The sequence below is a fragment of the Thunnus albacares genome, chromosome 14 (genome assembly GCF_914725855.1).
Source record: "Thunnus albacares chromosome 14, fThuAlb1.1, whole genome shotgun sequence".
NCBI classification, from domain to species: Eukaryota; Metazoa; Chordata; class Actinopteri; order Scombriformes; family Scombridae; genus Thunnus; species Thunnus albacares.
The window spans coordinates 108,495-129,606 of NC_058119.1; the positions used below are offsets into that span (position 1 = coordinate 108,495).

Sequence of the window (21,112 nt, forward strand, 5' to 3'; positions counted from 1 at the left end):
GACTTACTGATAATGATGGCACAAATATGTTTAAGTGAAAGTAGCTGGTGGAGTAGACTCTGTGTGCATCTATCTCCTACTTTGCCCAGCAATTCCTCATGAAACAACATTTTGGTGTCGAACTTACTTCCATGGGTGTAATGTAGTCATTCATTCCGCTGTTGAACACGTAGATCATTGCATCATAGAGTTGGTTCTCCCAACACACCTGAATCACCTTCAAACACACACACACACACACACACACACACACACACACACACACACACAGAAGACCTACTATGAAAATTATACCAGTGGAAATGTAGAGCCTAATTTGTCCTCACAAATTTTGGCTTACTGCTGCCAACTGCTGTGGATGGCATTTTTTACTTACCACACAGTCCTAACTGTACACAACCACACACACCTGCTTTATGTCCAGGCTGGTGACATCCAGATGGACAATGCATCTCTCCAGGCTGTCCATCAAACCGTTATCATGGTAATGGGCCAGGAGGTCCCTCATGATGGGTGTAGTGAGGTGACCAAGGCGGTCAACAATAATATATGACTCCAGCGATTCCAGGAAAACTCCCTTGGCAACCACGTTCTCCACCAGCTGAGCATACAGCTGGTTGAACAGCAGGTCACTACGCAAACACACACACATACACACACACACACACACAGTCCACAGTTATTAAGAAAGAGAGAGTGGCAACATCTCCATTGACTCTATAAGGCCAGTTTTTTTGGAGTAACGGTGGGCAGTGCAAATGTCAAATAGTTCCAAACTGGCAGCGAGTAGCGGTTGCACTATAGGATTGCTGTGAAGTTGAAATCAGCCAACATTATGACTTATTATATTTTTGATTTAGAAATAACTATCAATGGATATTAGCACAATGTTTTACAGCATTTAAGCTCCTTACAATCTAGCAAATTAATGGATTTAACTAGCTAATGTACATTTATGAAAATAGATTGAAGCTGAATGTTATGTTAGTGTTTTAGCCATAAAGTGTTTGAAATGATTTAGGAAATATTATCAGCAGACATATGACAGGGTGTTTTACAGATCTAAAATGGTATTAGAAACATATCTGCACCATAGGATTCACAGTTAGCTAATAAATAACTTTTTTAAGAAACTTCAGTGTAATGTTAGAGCTTGTGTCTTTTTGGCAGTGCTGAAACAGGAATGTCCAGAGATGTGTAACATATTGCGATGCGTATTGGCCAATAACATAATAATAATAATAATAACAATAATAATAATAATAATGAGCCTGTACAGTATGTGGTGGTATTGTTTCATTCTAATCACTTTCTATCATTATTCATAATTTAATAATACAGACAGGTATCATTTCAAACATTAATTACTGATGTACAATACAGAAAATTAGTTTACAAACGTGCACAAGTCATTAAAAGTGTTCTTTATTGGTAAATCCAGAATGTATACTTGATCCTGTCATCCGCTGATGAAAATGTTTTACAAGCTCAGGGGTTGTGTAACAGGAAAATTAAGACTTCAGGATGAAAAATTCATCGTAGGCTATGACATATACAGCAAATTAGCTGTATCTTTGTTCTATTGCAACTGCTGTTTGCTACATCTGTTTAGAGAGAGCTGTTAAATGCACAACTTCCCTCTAGTCCATGAGTCCAACCCTTCTGACCTGAGGCATATTTTTAGGCTTCAAGTCTATTTTCTTCCATTTTACTCACGTAACAACAGTCATTGTGTATTGGGCTCTGAGTGCTTCCAAAACGCAGGTGACCTATGTTCAACACTGTTCCTGAGTACCTCCTGTGTAGACACACAGACAGAGCACTTGCTGCTGCTATGCTAAATGTGCTGCCCATGCTACGCTTTCTGTGTAGACACAGTGTTATGGTCTTACTCCACTAGAAGTGTGTTTGCATTTATGTACAAAACATATATACTTACGTCCTCTGTAGCAGCAGGCAGTAATCCACCAGGACAGGAACTACATCCTTAAAACACCACAAAAAGAGTAAGATACACAATGACTTCTAATGTTCTTTAATGAATCATGTCAAACAACAACAATATAGATAAGAGAAATCAATATCATAATTAATTGTAATTAATCACTGGCTTATCAGATTATAACCTAACCCTATGTGTGAGAAAACTGATTAAAAGTTGATTATGACCATGGCAACTAAGACAATGATCCTTCAATGCATACTCAGAGCTAAGCAAGAAGAATTTATCAATGAAATTAACAGCTTGAACTGGGATGATGTACTGTCCTCTGATGATCTGGACTATGGCTGTGATAATTTTACTCACAGAATCAACTCTGTGAGGGAAAGATTTAACGTGGGGATACAAATAAAATCTAAAAATAAAAATTTACCGTGGCTTAATGAAATTTGTGGAAACTAATGAAATCTAGAGATGCTGCACTAAGGAAGGCAATAAAAACTAGAAGAGACATTGACATGCTGATTTATAAACGTTTAAGGAACAAAGTTATCCAAGAGCTAAGAGAAGCTAAAGCTTGTTTTTATCTCAATATTTTGAATGAGGCAAAAGGCAACAGTAAATTGGTCTGGAAAAACATCAATAATCTCACAAGGAGGGACTCAAATTTTTTAGGAGATTTTAAACTCAAAGTACAGGGAAAGTTAATTGAAGATCATCTTACTGTTGCTTCTGCCTTTAACATTTTTTTTCTTGAGCCTGTATTTGAGTTAGGAAAAAAAATTAAGAAAAGGAAACTGGATATTGTTCCTACAGATGCTACAGGCCAGGTTTTCGAGCTGATGGAGACTAATGAGTTACAAGTAAACAAAATCATCAGCTCCTTAAAAAGCTCCAAAAGTAGAGATGCTTTCCAATTTGACACCATGTTTGTCAAATCACGCAAAGATATTTTAACTCCCCTATTGCTCATTTAATTAACTTGTCTTTTAAACACAGCTCCTTTCCTGATGACTGGAAAGGTGCCATTGTCATGCCTATTTTTAGGGCCTGAGCCCCAAAGGGGCAAAGACCCTATTGTATTTTGTGTGTTTGTTTCTTTCTTATTAGGGCCTGAGCCCCAAAGGGGCACACACATCAGGTCTGGTGAAAAATTTGCTAAAATGTAAAAATTATCCCCCAAAGAGCCAAAATGTGCTTGAGAGTGCCACCTATGTAACAAATATGGCCACCACGACCCGTAGGAATGTCGTAGAGAGATCGAACTAAAACTCAATTATTGATCTCATCAAAACCTACAAATCATACACTGACACCCCTGACCTAAATCCAACAGGAAGTCCACAATTCACCCACTTTGACTTTGTGCCAATTTTGGACCCTGAACAAACGCTATCTCCTCCTAGGGCGTTAATGATATTGGCTTCAAACTTTAATACATGACTTATCACACTGTGCTGAACAAAGTTATTAAAAACTTTGTAATAACGTGAACGGTTTAGATTTTGTAAACGCCGAAATTTGGAGTGCCACATCGCACCTTACAATGTAAATCAATGGGGAGGCAATCTCTGGGCATGGACTTTGTGTCAAACAAATGGTTCTGATGTCTAAAGTATAAGTCAGACCACTTTCAAACCTGTATCAATGGACTTGCGATGAAATTTCCTACAAAAACTGTGCTTTGAAATGTAAGATTTGGCCAAAGTCAAGTTTTCTTTCTTTATTATTACGCCACTTCAACCCCAAATTTGACCCCCTAAACATGTTCAAAAACTCACCAAATTTGGCAAATTTGATGTTTTGCCATGACAGAGGAAATTGCTATAACTTTATTGTACATGCTCCAGTCTGCACCAAACTTCACATGTTTGTAAAGTCAGACCTGTCAGCCCAGGTCTGGAGACATCTACATGCCCATGACAGAAGCCCTTGGACTGCACTGTGCCTCAACATGTGCAAGGGTGCGAAGGCCCGTTCAACACTGCTTGCAGCTTTAATTAAATGTAGAGACCGCCTTGAAGCCAGTAACTACAGACCAGACTACAGAAAGTTGTCATTAAACAACTGACAACATTTCTTAATACAAACAATTTTGGTCTACATTGTATGCAATTTGGCTTTAGAGCAAATCATTCCACCGAAACTGCTACCTTGCACTTAATAGAGCAAATTAAATCAAGACTTAAGGAAGGAGGAGTAGTTGGTGTATTTTTAGATCTGCGTAAAGCATTTGGCACAGTCAATCATGATGTTTTAATATCGAAACTCTCTAAATTTAACTTCTCATCTAGAGCACTGGCATGGATGTCTTCATATTTATATAATAGGATACAATGTGTTAAAGTTTGTGATGCACTGTCCAGTAACATGAAGTGTACAATGGGTGTTCCACATGGGTCAGTGGTAGGTCCCCTGTTATCTAGCCTATATATTAATGATCTCCCTCAACAGTGTCATGATGTAGAACTACAAATTTATGCAGATGATACCATTGTGTACACACATGCAGAAACAGCTGTGATAGTTGCTGCTAAGCTAACAATTGCATTGGAAAAGATCACACATTGGCTTGATCAATCGTGTCTGAGTCTAAATGTGAACAAGACAGGGTATGTTTTTCTCTAAAACCATGGTACAACATCCTAACGCTGATATTCGCATCAAAGATGAAAGGATTGACATGGTCATTGATTTTAAATATCTTAGGGTGACAATGGATCCATATTTGAACTTTAAGAAACATATTAAAAAAAGGTTAAAACCATAAAGTACAACTTAGAAAGTTTTAGACACATTAGAAACTGTCTCTCTTTGGACGCAGCCAAGATATTTATGCATGCTATGATTCTTTCCCAAATGTGTTATTGCATCACATGTTGGGGCAGGCTGGAGAAACAGCCATAAAAACTATTGAGTTCTTATACAAACAAACTCTAAAAACTCTGGACAAAAAGCCTGCACTTCCATCACTGTAGGGTACTGGAGAAATACAATTTACTGAACTTTGAGAATTTTATTCTCAAATTTGTGCCTAGTTCATAAAATTTTAAATGGTTTGGCCCATCCTCCACTATGTGACTTTGTGTGCACTCGCTCAGTAAGTTCTATTAGATCCTCCAGAATATCCTCTATACAAGATTGTACCATACCATTTCATCGCACTACATTTGGGCAGTCAGCTTTCTCTATGAAAGCCACAACCCAGTGGAATGTCCTACCTGATGATATGAAGAACTGTGGTTCAATCAATACATTCAGGGCCAAATAAAAAAAATCTACTAAAGACCAATCAGCTCTGTGACCACTGAATCTAAACTTCATCTATGGTCTTCTCATTAGCACAGGTAGTCTTGCTTTTAATTTGACAAGTTTACATTGTTAATTTTTAATTGACATTGTGGGTGTATGTGATGTGCTGTTGTGTGTAGCTTTATATTTTGTATGGTGTGTTTTTTGCTTTGCACTGTTTGTTGTTGTGCTGTTGTATGTTTTGATTGTGGGGGACTGCGGATGTAAATTAGCTTTGAACTAACTCCGGTGCAGTGCATCTTTTATGTTAAAACCTGTACAATGTCCCAATAAATAAATACAATCATTGGACAGCCCCTCAGCACTCGCAGACTTACCGGGAACATGCCTGCAGGTCTGCAAGTGCGCAAAAGTGTGGGCATTTGGATTCAGTCATACTCAGCTGCTGATAAAAAGAATTTGGGAGATTGGCTTGGTTGCTAAAGAGCTGTAGCATTTAATTTCTAACAAACTGTAGCTCTATGTGAGATTTGTTTGAGTTTGAGTGAGAGTGAGAATTGGCAACCCTGCTTTATGCCATCTATTTCAACCATTTATCCAATAAATTCAGCTATTTGAACTGTTTGTTCATTACTATGCATGAATGCATACTCATTGTATGCATTTACTTTTAGCTAACTGTTAGGATTTCTCTGCTAGCTTACTAACTAGTTTTCACACATTCTCAATTCTAACAGTATTCTGGTGTTTACATTAGTTCCATAATCTTTCCACATACCAGCTGGGTTACAAGTACCCCTGAATGGGAACCACTGCAATGACAATATGAAATATATTTAATCTGTGCTCATTTATATAACTAAGGTTGTTGAAACTCATAATAGTAGTGTAATAATAATGTAATAATCTGCCTATAATGTGTGAGTGAATAAAGAAAAAAAGGTTTTGTGGAACAAGTAATTACATTTTATGCAAGTTTTTACAGTTTGAGTTTGGTGGCAACTTTTGAGTTTGGAAAAATTGAATAACTCACGATATATTGTAATAAGACAATTAAAATCTAAAACTTTAGGGTCCAGTCGGTATTTAATATGTAGCACCATTTCCATTCCAACATCATGGTCTGCATAATTATTTATCCATGATATTTAGCCCTTATGCTGCCTGATCTGTGAGCTGCTTTTGATACAGTTAACCACCAAATCCACTTCTCCACACTCACTGAGCTTGGTATTTCAGGATTCGCCCTCCACTGCTTCATGTCCTACCTCTCAGGGAGATATTTTAGAGCATCTTGGAGGGGAGGAGTGTCCAAACCGCACAGCTTATCCACAGGGGTTCCTCAAGGGTCAGAGCTTGGTCCCCTTCTTTTCTCATTATACATTACCTCACTTGGCGCAATCATCCGCTCCCATGGTTTCTCATACCATTGCTATGGTGATGATACCCAGCACTTCCTGTCATTCCTGCCAGAAGACCACACAGTCTCAGCTTGGATCTCATCATGCCTTGCCAATATAGCAGCATGGATGAAAGAATGCCACCTTCGATTTAACATCTCTAAGATTGAGCTCGTCATCCCAGCCAGTCCCTCTATACAACAAAACATCAGCGTCCAGCTCGAGTAAACCCAACTCATGCCCACAAGTCTGCCCGGAACTTGGGTGTCATAACTGATGACCAACTAACCTTTAAAGTTCATGTGGGCTCAATCGCTCAGTCGTGTCAGTTGGCCCTATACAACATCAGGAAGATCAGACCCTACCTGTCTGAGCTTGTAGCACAACTCCTGGTACAGGCTCTCATAATATCACGCACTGACTACTGCAACTCCTTACTGGCAGGTCTCCCTGGATATACGTTCAAACCTCTGCAAACTATCCAGAATGCAGTGGCACAGCTGGTCTTCAACCAGCCCAAAGCAGCACATCACCTCACTGTTGATATCCCTCCACTGGCTCCCAGTTGCTGCCTGCATCAAATTCAAACCCCTGACACTTGCTTACAAAACAGCAACTAAAATGGCTCCTGCCTATCTGAATTCCCTCATTCAGGTCTACACTCCCTCCTGCTCACTACGCTCTGTCAATGAAAGGCGCCTGGTACCACCACCACAACAGGGCCCTAAGTTGCTAGCTAAACTCTTCTCCTCTGTAATTCCCAAGTTAACCAAACTCTGTTTGATTGCAGAGTCCCTCTCAATCTTTAAGAAAAGGCTAAAAACCCAGCTCTTTTGTGAACACCTCTACACTTAATGGACTGAAGGTAGAGAAAAAACAAAAATACAAAAAAAAAATACAAAAACAATCTGCTTCTTTGCAATCTATGCATTCTATGCATTGTCTTGGTGCACCACCTGTTGACATCTTCATCCTAGTGGAAGCAAACTTAAGTTTTATGGCACTTACTCGTGTTGTTGTCTCCTAACTAGATCCCTGCTTGTGTTCTATCAGCTCTCAGATGTACGTCACTCTGGATAAAAGCATCTGCTAAATGAAATTGTAAATTGTAAACTGATTGACATTCCAATTATTGCACCCCATGTATTTACAAGTAAAGGATTGCTATTCAAATGCAAACCACATACAATTGCAGATTGTTCCTTCATGTGTGTTTTAAGTGTATTTTATGCTGAAATAAAGCAGATCTTCCCAGAATCCACCTCAGAAAAAGCTGAAAACAAACTAAATACTAGCAAACATTACATTCAATCACATGGTTCATCTTACTTTATAAATAAAAATGTATGTATAATTTATGAGAATGTTTTGAATAGTTTGACAAATTGACATTTTTGACCTGTATTTCTGTCCATAAATGGTAGTGGCTCATCTTGTCATGTAGGTTTCACAACATTCTTATTTCCTTTTGAAACATCTAAATCTATTGATGGCAATCTGCAGGTTTTTGTGAAGAAACAAGGTGATAATAAGAAAGCATTGCTGCACTACTAGCACAAACCTCAACAAATACAGCAATCCATTCAACAGAGGAAAATGTAGTAGTATCTGAGGACTTAAACAAATTTTAATAACCTACCTACCTAACCGAGCATATACAACTACTACTTTTTGAATCGAATGAATCAATATCAAATGTCAAACAGAAATATAAAACTTAAACCGAGTAAACGGAATTGCCTCATATAGTTTGGAAAATGCCTGAATATTTTAAATGTATGTTAAACCAACAAAATCAACAAAATAACAACAATAATATCTTAAAATTGAACATAATACACTCTGTAGTACTTATTAGAATGTAATACAATAAATGTAACACAAATTAAAAAGTTACGTAAAACTTCAAAACATTTCAAAACATTATTTTTATCAAACATTTTCTGAGCTTCAAAGTTTTGAATAGTTTAAGTAACTATGTGAAAAATAATGAAAAGCTGTATCTGTAAAAAAATTTTGACAGCTGATACTTCAACAAAAATAAAAATACAACTTCTCAGCATAACTCAACCAAATAGAACATATCATGGCATTTTGAGAGCAATCACTTCTGCCAGTAAATGTCTTATCAGATACCTTGCCTAATCTTTGCCCCTCAGCATACTTCAGTTCCACATCCAGTGACTTGCTTGACCAAAAATATGTTTTATGTTTGAGCTTCACTGTGCAGAATGATGTATGTGCAGAGTTTGACCCTAGAAGGCTGTTTTAACACTGCTGAAAGAGAAAAGTTTCTCTGTGCTTAATGAAAGTCTGATATTTGGGATGGGCCAAGGAGCAGGATTAGTGACATCACAACTAGTTTGGAAGCCATTCCTGGTCCAATATTCAACTTACACAAGTGTGATGTGGAAACTTGAGGTCTCCAGTTCACATACACTGAGGACTGACTTTTTAGTGAAATTGGAGACATCTTGTGTCCAGCATTTAAACTTTTGAAATGAAAAATATTTGCACGTTCATTGATTCTGGAATTTTTAATGAGGGGGGAGGAGTATATATAATTTTGAGGATTCTAACACCGTAACTATACTTTTTTGTGGAAAACCATATCAGATTGTTCCAAGCAGGGTATTTTCATCTGTCTTAATACATGTCTGACACTCTTTTGAAGGTGCCTTTGCTTTGACATGTCCATTGTTGTGTTAACTGAATAATACCTTAAAGACCATTCATAGACCAAAATAGACTCAAAGTGTCAGTCATACAAAGTGTCAGAAAACATTCTGAAGCAGAACCAGAACATAGAGCCAGTGGCAGAGTGACAGCTGGTAATGAAATCCAAACTGAGAGCCAGCAACAGAGATTTATACTGACAGTCAGATACCTCACTCTGTCACGGGTTCTCAATGATGGAGGGAGAGCCCGTGACCGAGTAAGGTCCACATGGAGAGCCAGATGTTTTCGGTCATGGTAATCAGATCAGACATATGCACAACAAGAGTCGTCATAACAGTAAAATGAAAAGCAAAGTATTTTCACCTCATCTAAAGACATGTTTCCTTTCCTCTCTGTATGATATCGTTAAACCTCCAGAATATTCAACAGAATTCAATGCACCACTATACCGTAAAAACCACTTGTGGAAGCAGAGGCTGCTGTTGCTGCTGCTCAGCAAAAGTTACATAGTCCCACTTAATAGTCTTAAAAGGTGATTATAAAGAATCTTTAAAGTGATTGATTAAAAAAATATATTAAAGCAGAGGTTTCTTGAATTCTTTAAAAAAGTCATTGTATCTGGTCTGCCTATGAATGGTAACCTGGCAATACATGTAAATACATATGAATCATACGGACCTTGATGTTGGGATGGAGATGGTGTTATGTATCAATTACAGACAGGACCTCAAAGTAATAGATTTTGTTATTACAATCTATAGAGTTATTACATTTTTTATATAGAAAATAGCTACTACTCTCATAATGTTACAACTTGAATGAAATGTAATTACTTCTTACATTGTGCAGAACTGTAACTGTAATGTTACATTACGAGTTTGTACAGGGGTGGACAAAATATTAAGAACAGTTTCTCTCTGGGCACAGTGACTCCAGAAAGCCACTGGTTTCCAAAACATAGTTAAAGCACATAAACTCCCTGTGACTCAACAACTTTTTATTTTTACATTACTGTTTGTGTACAGATTTAACAGATGAGATGAGATGTTAGTAAACTTTAGAGGTGTTAGTAGGTGTATTTTCTAAGTTTGGAAAGAGTGTTACTAGCTGTTCCCTCTGCTCTCAGTTTTTACGCAAAGCTAGACTCACTTATAGCAGTAGCTAAGGCTGTGGTAGACTGGACACTGTAAGGTGTGTTCTTCAAAGTGTGTCAGCTTACGTGGAAATGTTGCTCCATCACTTGGATCTTGCCTTGTTCTGGACACTTCTTCAAAGCATGCTCTGCAAACTGCAACAGAATCTCTACCATCTGCACAAACAGAGTGGTACAAGTTAAAAATAAGCACAAGACTGTTGGACTGTCTGGGCTCGATAGATGTAATACAACAAGCAGTGGTTTTCTGTTCTTACCTTGTCGCCTACCACTCCCTTCCTTTTCACTGGATCTCCAAACAGGCCTGGAATAAACACACAACAGTTTATATTAGTACTTTTCCATCAAATATATCTGTGATTAATCACAATCATTTGCACATTTGACTGTGTACTGATAGCTGTCATTGCTAGCATCAGCTAGTAACTGCAGTAAATGAAAAGGGAGAGCCACAGTATCAAACGTAGAGGAAACAGAACTGCAGATATGCCCCTGTGGCTGGAAGAGGGTGACTTACAACAAGGTTCTTAGTATACACTAAGAGAAATAAAAGGTGCTTGGGAGCGGGTGAAAAGGGACCCCGCATTGATATGAATGATTCTTAAGAGGTCAATTAAATCAAATTGTACTCCAATTGGAACTTGGAACTAGAGCTTGAAGAAGCCAAATTTCACTGCCTTCAGTGTTGCCACCTGTTGTGTTGCTGTGCATGTCACAATAAAATCTCCTGAATCTGGTGAACACTGACAGGTTATAAACCAAGTTTGCGGGGTATCAGCATCCTTGCCATTGAGGAGGAAGCAGAAGATAGCACTGAACAGAAGGGCGAGGAGAGTAGTGAGAGCAAGAAGCCGAGGAACAAGAGGAGCGATGGGCAGAAACTCAAATTGAAATGGCCTAAGGCTAGTGAGAAGGGCATGTAGACCACTGTCAATTCAGATCTGATAGGTGCACTGGAAGGGCTGAAAGGAACAGTTGAGAAAAGGAGAGGATGAGAGATTAAATTTATGAATATGGCGTGGAAAAACCTGCGGTTTGTGAGAAGGTAGCTTTTAGAGATAATAAAGTACAACACAGTAACAGAAGACTGATAGGTTCCTCTGAGAGTGAAGGCCATTCAGAAGGCACTAGAGGAACAGATACAGATAGCGAGAACGAAGGCATCAATGTACTGCAGAATGACCTCAAATCTAGGTTGGCAACAAAGAAAGGCACAAGAAAAGATTTCAGAAAATAGATGGAACAAGGAACAAGGTCTGGCAGCTTTTTATGAAGATCCATTTGCCAAGGTATTATTTAACACTTATACTAAGCTGCATATAGATAAAGATACAGATGGGGAGTTAGGATTACCTCTAGATATGTCCTGCACTTGGGCAATAGAGCATCCAATGAATGTTGAAACCCCCACTTTGAAAGAGGTGGAAGTGGTAATTATGCAAGCAAGGTCAGCCTTCAGCTCCCAGACCATTGTGTGTCCTATAGGCTACCATAAATATGGTCCACATGTGTTGCAGTTTTGTAAAGGCTTATTAGGGTAATGTAAATGAAGCAGTTTATTCCTATTCCTTGATGAAAGGCAGGAGGGAAAGAGAAAAGAAGAAAAATTCCATTTATGTAGGGTAGTTTAGATCTATCTGTCTTTTCAATGTAGAACATAAGATCCTCTTTAGTGTTGTGGCACAGTTTGTCCAGTTACATAGAAAGTAATAAGCTAATCGACAATTCAGTGCAGAAAAACAGAATTCCAGGTTTTTCTGGATGCTTGGAGTACACAAGCATGATAGGGCATCAAATTCAGTCTGCAAATAGTGAAAGAAGAGACTTGCATGTGGTATTCTGCTACTAGACTCAGACAAAATTGAAGTTATTCTGCTTGGCCCTAAACACCTTAGAAACACATTATCTAATGACATAGCTACACAGTAAATTCTTTTAGATAACCTTACTTAAAAAAAGCATGCAAACAATTGCCTTAAAAAAACTAATTGGAATAGGTATTGTGCATTGTACTAACAAATGCTTATTTAGTATAGTACACTTACACTTGAGTTTAAGTAACTTAAAAAAAAACCTGTATAGTGAACTTGATTATTTATTTTAGATGTACTCTTGACTTAGTAATTCTGAGTAGTCTATACTATTTCAAACAGTTGTATTTGCTTGAACAGCAATCTGATTTACTTGTTAAAACCATACAAACCGAATGCCTTAAAAAGTTTTATTCATTTAACTTAAATGCTTCAAACATCCATTATATGTTAATGAAAAACAGGTTCCATTCACCTAAAATAATCCCATTTACAATTACACATAATAAGTCAAGGTAGTGACACAGTTTAAAGTTCAGTTATATACATTTTTTATTTTTTGCCCAAACAGTACACTTCTAATTACTAAACTTATAGTAAAATCACCCTTTAAATCCTTTTGAATCTGGTAAAAATGGAACAAAATCAGTCACGATTGTGGCCAATAACACATAAATGGTTCCATTACAGCAGAAACTCCAGCATTACCTTGACATTTGTCACTTTATTCTGCCAGTATTTTATCAGCTTTGCCTGTAATTTATTATAGTGTGGTCCTTCCAGATAAACCATGTCTTCTCTGTATATAACTTCATCTTGTTAAATATTTGTAAGAATATCCCAACAGGCAGGGAGTTAATTGACGACATCTCTTTTAAAAAAAAAATCATTGTATTAGACAACTGGCTGTATGGAAGCTCATTTCTGCCATATGACTGAAGCAAAAAATAGTCCATTTTTTTAACTAATCATTCAAATCTTGGCATAGTATCTCATGATTTTGACTTATGAGTAATTTAATTGTAAACTTTTAATCCATTTTTTTTCTTTTCCTGGAGGAAATGCGCCTTTTATGCAGCTACTTTTCATGAGTGTTACTTGATCTTTTTGATGACGGTACAATAATCTGCCAGTAATACTTGCCAGCCGATGTATCATTGGGCTTTATAAGAAGAAATAATATTATAATTCTGGGGAAACAAAATCTAACCCTGACCATTAATTTAACATACCCTGAAACAACAACTTTAATTCTGTAATAACAATAAAACACAGCTTATGAAACAAACTTGGTATAGAACCAACAGGCTGACAGGACCCATGGGCTGACAAGTGCAAAGTGGCTTCATTTAGTAAGTATCATAATATGAAAGAGTAATAAAATGGATCTTACACATTGTATGAATGAACATATACCTGCAGCCTCTAGACATAACTTACTGATGAACCCCTGGGCTGACAATTTGAAAGGTGTGTCTTAATTTAGTTAACATAACAATTAAAGGCAACTAAATACACTGTCATAAACAAGTGAGATCTAATGCCAAATATCACTTTTGATTATTCACATCAACAGGAGATTTCTGATTTTAGTTTTCAGTCATGGTGGTGGAGTTTGTTGTTTCTCAAGCCAGGCATCACTCTTTGAATTAATGTGAAGGTGTTTTTCACGGCTTTAGGGTAGTCCAAATGTATGGCCTATGACAGCCCAAACAAGACACAAAGTGCCTAAGGTAGGTTCTGGGGATCCTTGATTACAATACCTCCCTCAACAATGATGACAGTTGACACTGGGTGAAGGAGAAGATCATTTGGAGAGAGAGGCACATCGTCACTGCTGACAGTAAGCACCTAAACAGACACTTCTGCCCAGGCCTCATTAGTGTCAAAACAAAAACAACATTACAACAGAGAAATGTTGATAGGCATAATCACTTGTTACCGTGCCATCTGTCCTGCCTACACTGCCTTCCAGTCTTGCCCATAAAGTTTTCATTTCACACATACCTGCATTTAGCAGTTTTATCAACATTAGTAGGCCTAAAACATTTTTGACCAGTTTACAGATGTCCAGTAAAGAACAAGACAGGAAAGGCAGAGGAGAGAGAGACGATGACATGCAGCAAAGGGCTCCCTCCAAATCCATGTATCTGATCATTACTTAATAATATTTGAATTACTATTACTGGACCACATGCCACTAGACAAAAATGTCTTCACTAGATGTTTATCTGATAGTGCTGTGGCTTCATTTAAGGAAGCAATTCCATCTGTACTGAAATGAATGCCATGTCTATATACTACAGAGGACTCTTATGCTAACTTCAGTTCCTCCCAAATTGATCATCTTGTTGCCAGCGCTGCAGGCTCATTGTGAAGACATAAAGTCAATTGTTTTTTTCACCCTGCAACTTAATAAAAAACTAGTAAGAAGTACATATTGTTGATAACCCAGTAAAGTTAACTAATTTATGTAAGTTAAGACAGGTATTAGAATTTACAGTGCACTCTATGGCATTGCCCTGGCCTCCCACATTTCTTAAAGGATAAGGAATCTGGGAGTTATCTTTGATCAAGATATGTCCGTTAACTCCCACATAAAACAACTCCCAAATGAAACAAATTTCAAGGGCTGCCCTTTTTCACCTACGTAACATTGCAAAAATCAGCCACATCCAGTCTCAAAAAGATGCAGAAAAACTAGTCCATGCATTTGTTACTTCTAGGCTGGATTATCGCAAATCTTTATTATCAGGCTGCCCCAATAAGTCTCTAAAAACTCCCCAGCTGGTGTTGAATACTGCTGACAAGAACTAGGAAAAGAGATCATATTTCTCCCATTTTAGCTTCTCTGCACTGGCTCCCTGTAAAATCCAGAAAATAATTTAAAATCCTTCTCCTCACCTACAAAGCCCTTAATGGTCAGGCACCATTAAGGGCATATCTTAAAGAGTTCATAGTTCCCTATAACCCCTCCCAGAATGCAGGCTTACTTGTGGTTCCTAGAGGTTGCAAAAGAAGAATGGGAGGCACAGCCTTTAACTATCAGGCTCCTCTCCCGTAGAACCATCTTCCACTTTGTTCCAGAAGGCAGACACCCTGTCTCGACGTTTGAGAGTAGGCTTAAAATTTTCTTTTTTGACAAAGCTTACAGTTAGGGTCCGCCCAGGCTTACCTTGGCGTTACGCTGCTATAGACCTAGACTGCCAGGGGACTTCCCATGATACACTGAGCTCCTCTCTTCTCCTCCCTCTCTCCATCTGTACACATTCATGTACCATTAATGCATGTTACTAACTTGGCATCTTCCCTGTAGTTTTGTGCTTTCGTATCTTGCAGTAGACTTTCTGCTGTGGACCTTCTGCTATCCAGCTTGACGCCCACCACTGCTGCTATTATTAGTCATTTTCGCCAACTGCTACTGCTATTACTATTAGTTATATTTCTAATATTATTGTTGTTACATCTGTTGCTGTGCTTCATTGTGTCTCTCTCTCCCATCTCCCCCTCCCTCTTTCTCTCTCAATCCAACTGGTCAAAGCAAATGGCCGCCCTGGTTCTGCTTGAGGTTTCTTCCCGTTAAAGGAGAGCTTTAACTTTAACTTGTCATCAAGTTCTTTCTCATGGGGGAATGTTATATCTCTGTAAATTAAAGAGTACAGTGTACCCTGCTCTATGTGAAAAGTGCCCTGAGATAATTTCTGTTGTAATTTTACACTATATAAATAAAACTGACTTGACTATTCTTAGATTTAGAAATACAGTGGAAACCGCTTATAGTGATCATGGTTACAGTGATCACCTGCTTATATGGATCAAAAAGCTCAGGACAGAATCATTCCTATACAAATGTTGTTTAAATAGTTTGCTTATAGTAATCAAGTAGTCTGCTTACGGTGTTCATTTTGGGTCTTTTCATACATGAAAACATATGGAAAAAATTTTAAAACTACAGGTTTTTTTTGTTTTTTGGTTTTTTTTACCTTACTCCCATGATATATGTATGACATTTACTAAGCAGCTGCCTCGCCATTATCAGGCATCGCAGCACACCCCAGGTTTGTGCGGAGGTGCGGGTGTGTTTATTTGTAAGTGCCATGAAACAATCAGAAAATAACGTTTTATTCCTCTTATTCAACAGCTTTCTTTCTACCACTGCTAGCTCTCCCCATCCACTCTCTAGCTTGCTCAACCACTGCTTCTCTCGCTCCTCTCTCGTCTTTTTTTAAATGTAATTTCTTTTGCTGTAGCACTTTGAGGTGCATTTTTTGTATTAAAGGTGCTATAGAAATAAAGTTATTATTATTATTATTAAGATGGGGTAACTGAAGAGGATTGTTATTTGGTAGCTCAGGCAGCATGATATGTAGCTTACCATGCTGTAAGCATGCTAGTTAGCTTGGTTTGTTAGTTAGCTTAACATGTTTGTTATTTGGCTCTATTGATAGCTTAACATGATGTGGTAGATGGGAGTAAATTCTTTCATGATTGCTAAGATTTGGTACTTGAGGTTGATTGTTTGGCTGTTGCTTGGTGGGTTGAGCAGTATTCTGCTGGTGACAGCAGTATGCCATTTAACTTGACATAGTGTTAGCTGGTTGATGTTGGATAGCATGCCATTAGCTGAGGGTCTTAGTTGGTGATGTTATTGACAAAAGTGAATATAACCTGCTACAGAGGTTGTCTCTAGTGTGTGTGCGCAGGGAATGGTTCTGGGATGCTTTAAAGGTGCGCTAAGCCAGTGAATGCTGTGAAAAATTAGCTAGATAAGTAAGGAAGATGTCTGGACTACTGAGCAGGCCATAGCAATAACATGATACTGCTAGTCAAGCTAGTGGGGCCAGCCACAACAGTTTAGCCAAGGAAGATACAATGTAGATATAGGGCAGTGTCAAGCCAGCTTTGGCACATTTTACTGTGTATTGATAACCCAATACTTTTACAAATAACAGTCAAGGACTCTGTCAAGTGAGAGGCTTAAAGAATCACTTAATTCCAAGACAAAAAGCCTTTTTTCGCTGACTTCTGTTTTGAAGTTTTCAAGGCTTAAACATAGTGCTTATGAACAAGGCTCTGTTGGGCTTCTAACCAGGCAAAGCTGGCAAATGCCCAAACCCAAGGTTCACTGTGTGTGAAATGGGTTGTGATAATTTCATTAAATGCAGACAGAGTTACATGGAGGTGACTAAGGCTGAAATTTTGGTCACATGGTAACAGGTGGTTGTATATGGTTTTATATATTAAGATGGTGTCTGGCTTCACAGTTGATGCTGTTGATTAAGCAGTGTTTGTCCTGGTCTTAACTTGACCACCGGTTATCATGTGACAAAGGTCTCAAATTTAACTTCAGGTGAGTCCTAAAATACTGAATCTTGTGGAGCATGTGTCACAATCTAGTTTTAAGATCTTGTTTTCAGGGTGAATACATGGTGCATAGTACAAAAGAAATCAAATTACCACATCCTGATCAATGTGCCATAAACTCACTGACTTATGAGGGGCGGCTGTGGCTCATGAGGGGCAGCTGTGGCTACTTAACCCGGAATTGCTCCTGATGGCTGTGCCATCAGTGTGTGAATGTGTATGAATGATTAGATTTCCTCTGATGGGCAGGTTGGGACCTTGCATACCTTGTACCATTCAATGTATGAATGTGTGTGAATGGATGAATGTGATTCATAGTGTGAAAGCGCTTTGAGTGGTTGGAAGACTAGAAAGGAGCTATACAAGTACAGTCCATTTACCATTACTGACAAAGCAATGTACACAGAACTGGAACCAAACACTTGATGGAAATACCAATGAACAGATTGATTTACAGGCTGTTGGATGTGTGATGTGCTTTATACCCACCAACCACAGCCTTAGCAGTTCCCTCATGGAAGGACCAGGCCAGAGAGAGAGCCTCAACAAAGTGCTCCTGCTTCAGCAGGCAGTCTATACGCTGGACACACAGGCAGAAACAGGAATATGGATCAAGAGCAAAGCAAACAGTTGTTTTAATGATTTAAATGAGCTAAAATCACTTATCTTCTATTAAATCTTCTAACCATGGATTCTTATCAAATAGTATTTTCCCAATACTGACAAAAACACTGAAAATTTCCCAATTTTCCCTTCCTTACTGACATACAGTTTGTATTTATTTGTCACAAGTATAACACACAAGTATTTAAAGAGTAACTTTTATTCCACTACATTTATCAGACAAATTGCTGTGGTGCAACAAGAGGGAGAGACAGCAACATCCACTTCCAGCTCCTGTGAAACCATTCACTTTTTACCAGAAAGAAAAACAAAACAGGGCCTTCTGATTCTAACAATGAAAGACTTTCGGCTCTAGGGCTCATAGTTTCGGATAAAGTCACATTATGTGAAGACATTCTCCTTTCGGGAACCTCAGTGTGACTGTATCATATAAAGATGAATGAACACAGAATCTAGTCTATGGTACATTAGCTCACCAGCTAACTATTCCACTTGGCATGTGGGAGTCCAGGGTTTGAGTCCAAGCTGGTCTGTTGATCCCATTATCAAATATTATTTTTTAATGTGTCTGAATGTAAACAGGACAAAAGGTATGTTTTTCTATAAAACTATGGTACAACCTCCTAACTCTGATATTTTCATCAAAGGTGAAAAAATTGACATAGTTACTGATTTTAAATATCTTGGTGTGACACTGGATCCAAATTTTAACTTTAAGAAACATGTTAAAAAACAGTTAAAACCACAAAGTACAACTTAGCAAATTTTAGACATATAAGAAACTGTCTCTCTTTGGACGCAGCCAAGATATTTATGCATGCTATGATTCTTTCCCATATGTCTTCTTGCATCACATGTTGGGGGCAGGCTGGAGAGCCATAAAACCTATTGAGTCCTTATACAAACTCTAAAAACTCTGCATCCGATGCATTTCCATCACTGTAGGTACTGAAGAAATACAATTTACTGAGCTTTGAGAATTATAGATTATTCTCAAATTTGTGCCTAGTTTACATTTTAAATGGTTTGGCCTCCTCCACTATGCGACTCTGTGCATTTATATTATCATTGCAGGGCTGATACTCGGCGCACAGGTGTCACCCATCCATCCGCTCCACATTTTGACAAGAGGGACCAATTGTGCCTCCTTGTGGTTGTTTATGGCGTGCTTTCACTTTTGACTTACTTTGGCCTTTCAGCCTGTGATTCACTGGTTGTGGCGCATGCTTTGGGGGCTACTGTGTCAGGTATCCAGCACACCTAAAATTTCTGAAGAAATTTCACCTTTTGTAGTTTTTACTGCAGCTGAAAGAGGGTTATTTAACTTCTTCTGTTCCTGTCATGGGGGGTGAAGTTCATAGACTGATCTGACGTGAGAAGATTGATCTTTTCAACACCTTAAAATTGGCTCTTTCACAGTGTTTCCTAGTTTATGAAATGGATTTTGTGCATAAGAGATGATGATTAAAATGTATTACATTAAATTTATTACAATGATGTTAGAAAGCAAAAGAAGACAGGAATCTCTCTCTGCATGTTTGACATCTGCAGCCTTTATGTTAATCTGACAGCATTCAGTTCAGACTTGTGTCATGATGAAAGTGATACAGAAATGTCACAGGTCCAACATCGTAAGATTGCCCTCATGACTTCTACATAAAAGTGACCAGGATGCTTAGTCAGACATGAAACCCAACTGTTAAACTGCCATCCAATTAATGTAAAGGGGTCCATGTCGGAAAGGGGCTATAATGTAAATGACTCTAAAGAGGTTAAATGCCTGGGACTCCCAGCAGTCAGTCGGATCTAAAGAAGTCTTTTGGATGAGACGTGTAGCATTTTCAAGAATATAAAAGCAAGTCAAGTTGCCCTTGAATTAGCCTTTCTGGATATACCATGGATGTCAGAGAATACTCACATATGTGTGGAAGCACAGTTACTTGTGTTTTGTTTTTTTAAGAAATAAGTATATTGTAAACAGTAACATACATACCTCTCTCCAGTTTCTTAGAGTCATAATGTGAGCCGACTGCAAGACAAGAGAATGTAACACTGTTAAAAAATAAAAAAGAGAAAATCCAACAGTACAAACAAGACACCTCACTTTTACACCATATCTTCACATTTGGTCTTCTTTGGAGAAGGGTTATTAACGAACAAAAAACATGAAATATTAGGGTGTGAAGTTGGTTTACAGGTCTAACAGCCTCTACAACCTTCATGCACCAGTGTATGCCTGCAGTGATGTAACTGCAACTTGCACAAAGGTCTGGTATGTGAAATGTTTGGTCTAGGGATGGGTTTCACTCAAAACTGTTTGATATGCAGTGCCAATACAAGAGTTCATAAATACCAAACCATTTTTTGTCATTTAACAATTTTTTTTTTTTTTTAGATGCAAGGTGTATAAACTGATTATACAGGAATCCGCCTATAGTATAATTAATATCACTTTTTTGTATATAATGCAATAAGTGGTTGCATTACGTTCTTTTTTTCCCATTATTTATTTAATGATTTTCTTTTTTAACTTGACATGTAAGAAAAGTAGATAAGCATTTCAACTGTGTATGACAGCGTATGACCAAGTGTTGTAGTCAAGTCACTAAGTCTCGAGTCTGAGTCGAGTCTTGAATCCCTAGTATTCGAGTCCAAGTCCAAGTCACTAAAGAAGAGCCCAAGTCGAGTCCCCATTACCTGAGTCTGAGTCAGAGTCAGAGTCAGAGTCGGAGTCTGAGTCCGCGTCATTCAAGTCCAGTCAAGGTTGAGTCTGAGTTGAGGTTCCAAGATGTGCTCCAGTGTTCCACTCTGGCATTGTCAAGGAGCTGACATACAAATAAAAAAGATTAGATTCTAGATTCTAGATTAAACAAAAATGACACAGCTG

General features: G+C 38.1%; 1 protein-coding gene across 2 annotated transcripts in view; it reads right to left on the reverse strand.

The window, feature by feature from the left end:
* vps8 (VPS8 subunit of CORVET complex) overlaps positions 1-21,112 on the reverse strand; it is a 187,086-nt gene that overhangs the window by 101,570 nt on the left and 64,404 nt on the right. For both annotated transcript variants that reach the window (XM_044373367.1, XM_044373366.1), the window contains exons 16-22: positions 20,219-20,254; positions 18,091-18,181; positions 10,684-10,730; positions 10,493-10,582; positions 1,940-1,986; positions 410-632; positions 128-217 (exon numbers count right to left, since the gene is read on the reverse strand). In XM_044373367.1, coding sequence (XP_044229302.1) covers positions 128-217; positions 410-632; positions 1,940-1,986; positions 10,493-10,582; positions 10,684-10,730; positions 18,091-18,181; positions 20,219-20,254 — 624 coding nt within the window. The remainder of the gene's footprint in view (positions 1-127; positions 218-409; positions 633-1,939; positions 1,987-10,492; positions 10,583-10,683; positions 10,731-18,090; positions 18,182-20,218; positions 20,255-21,112) is intronic.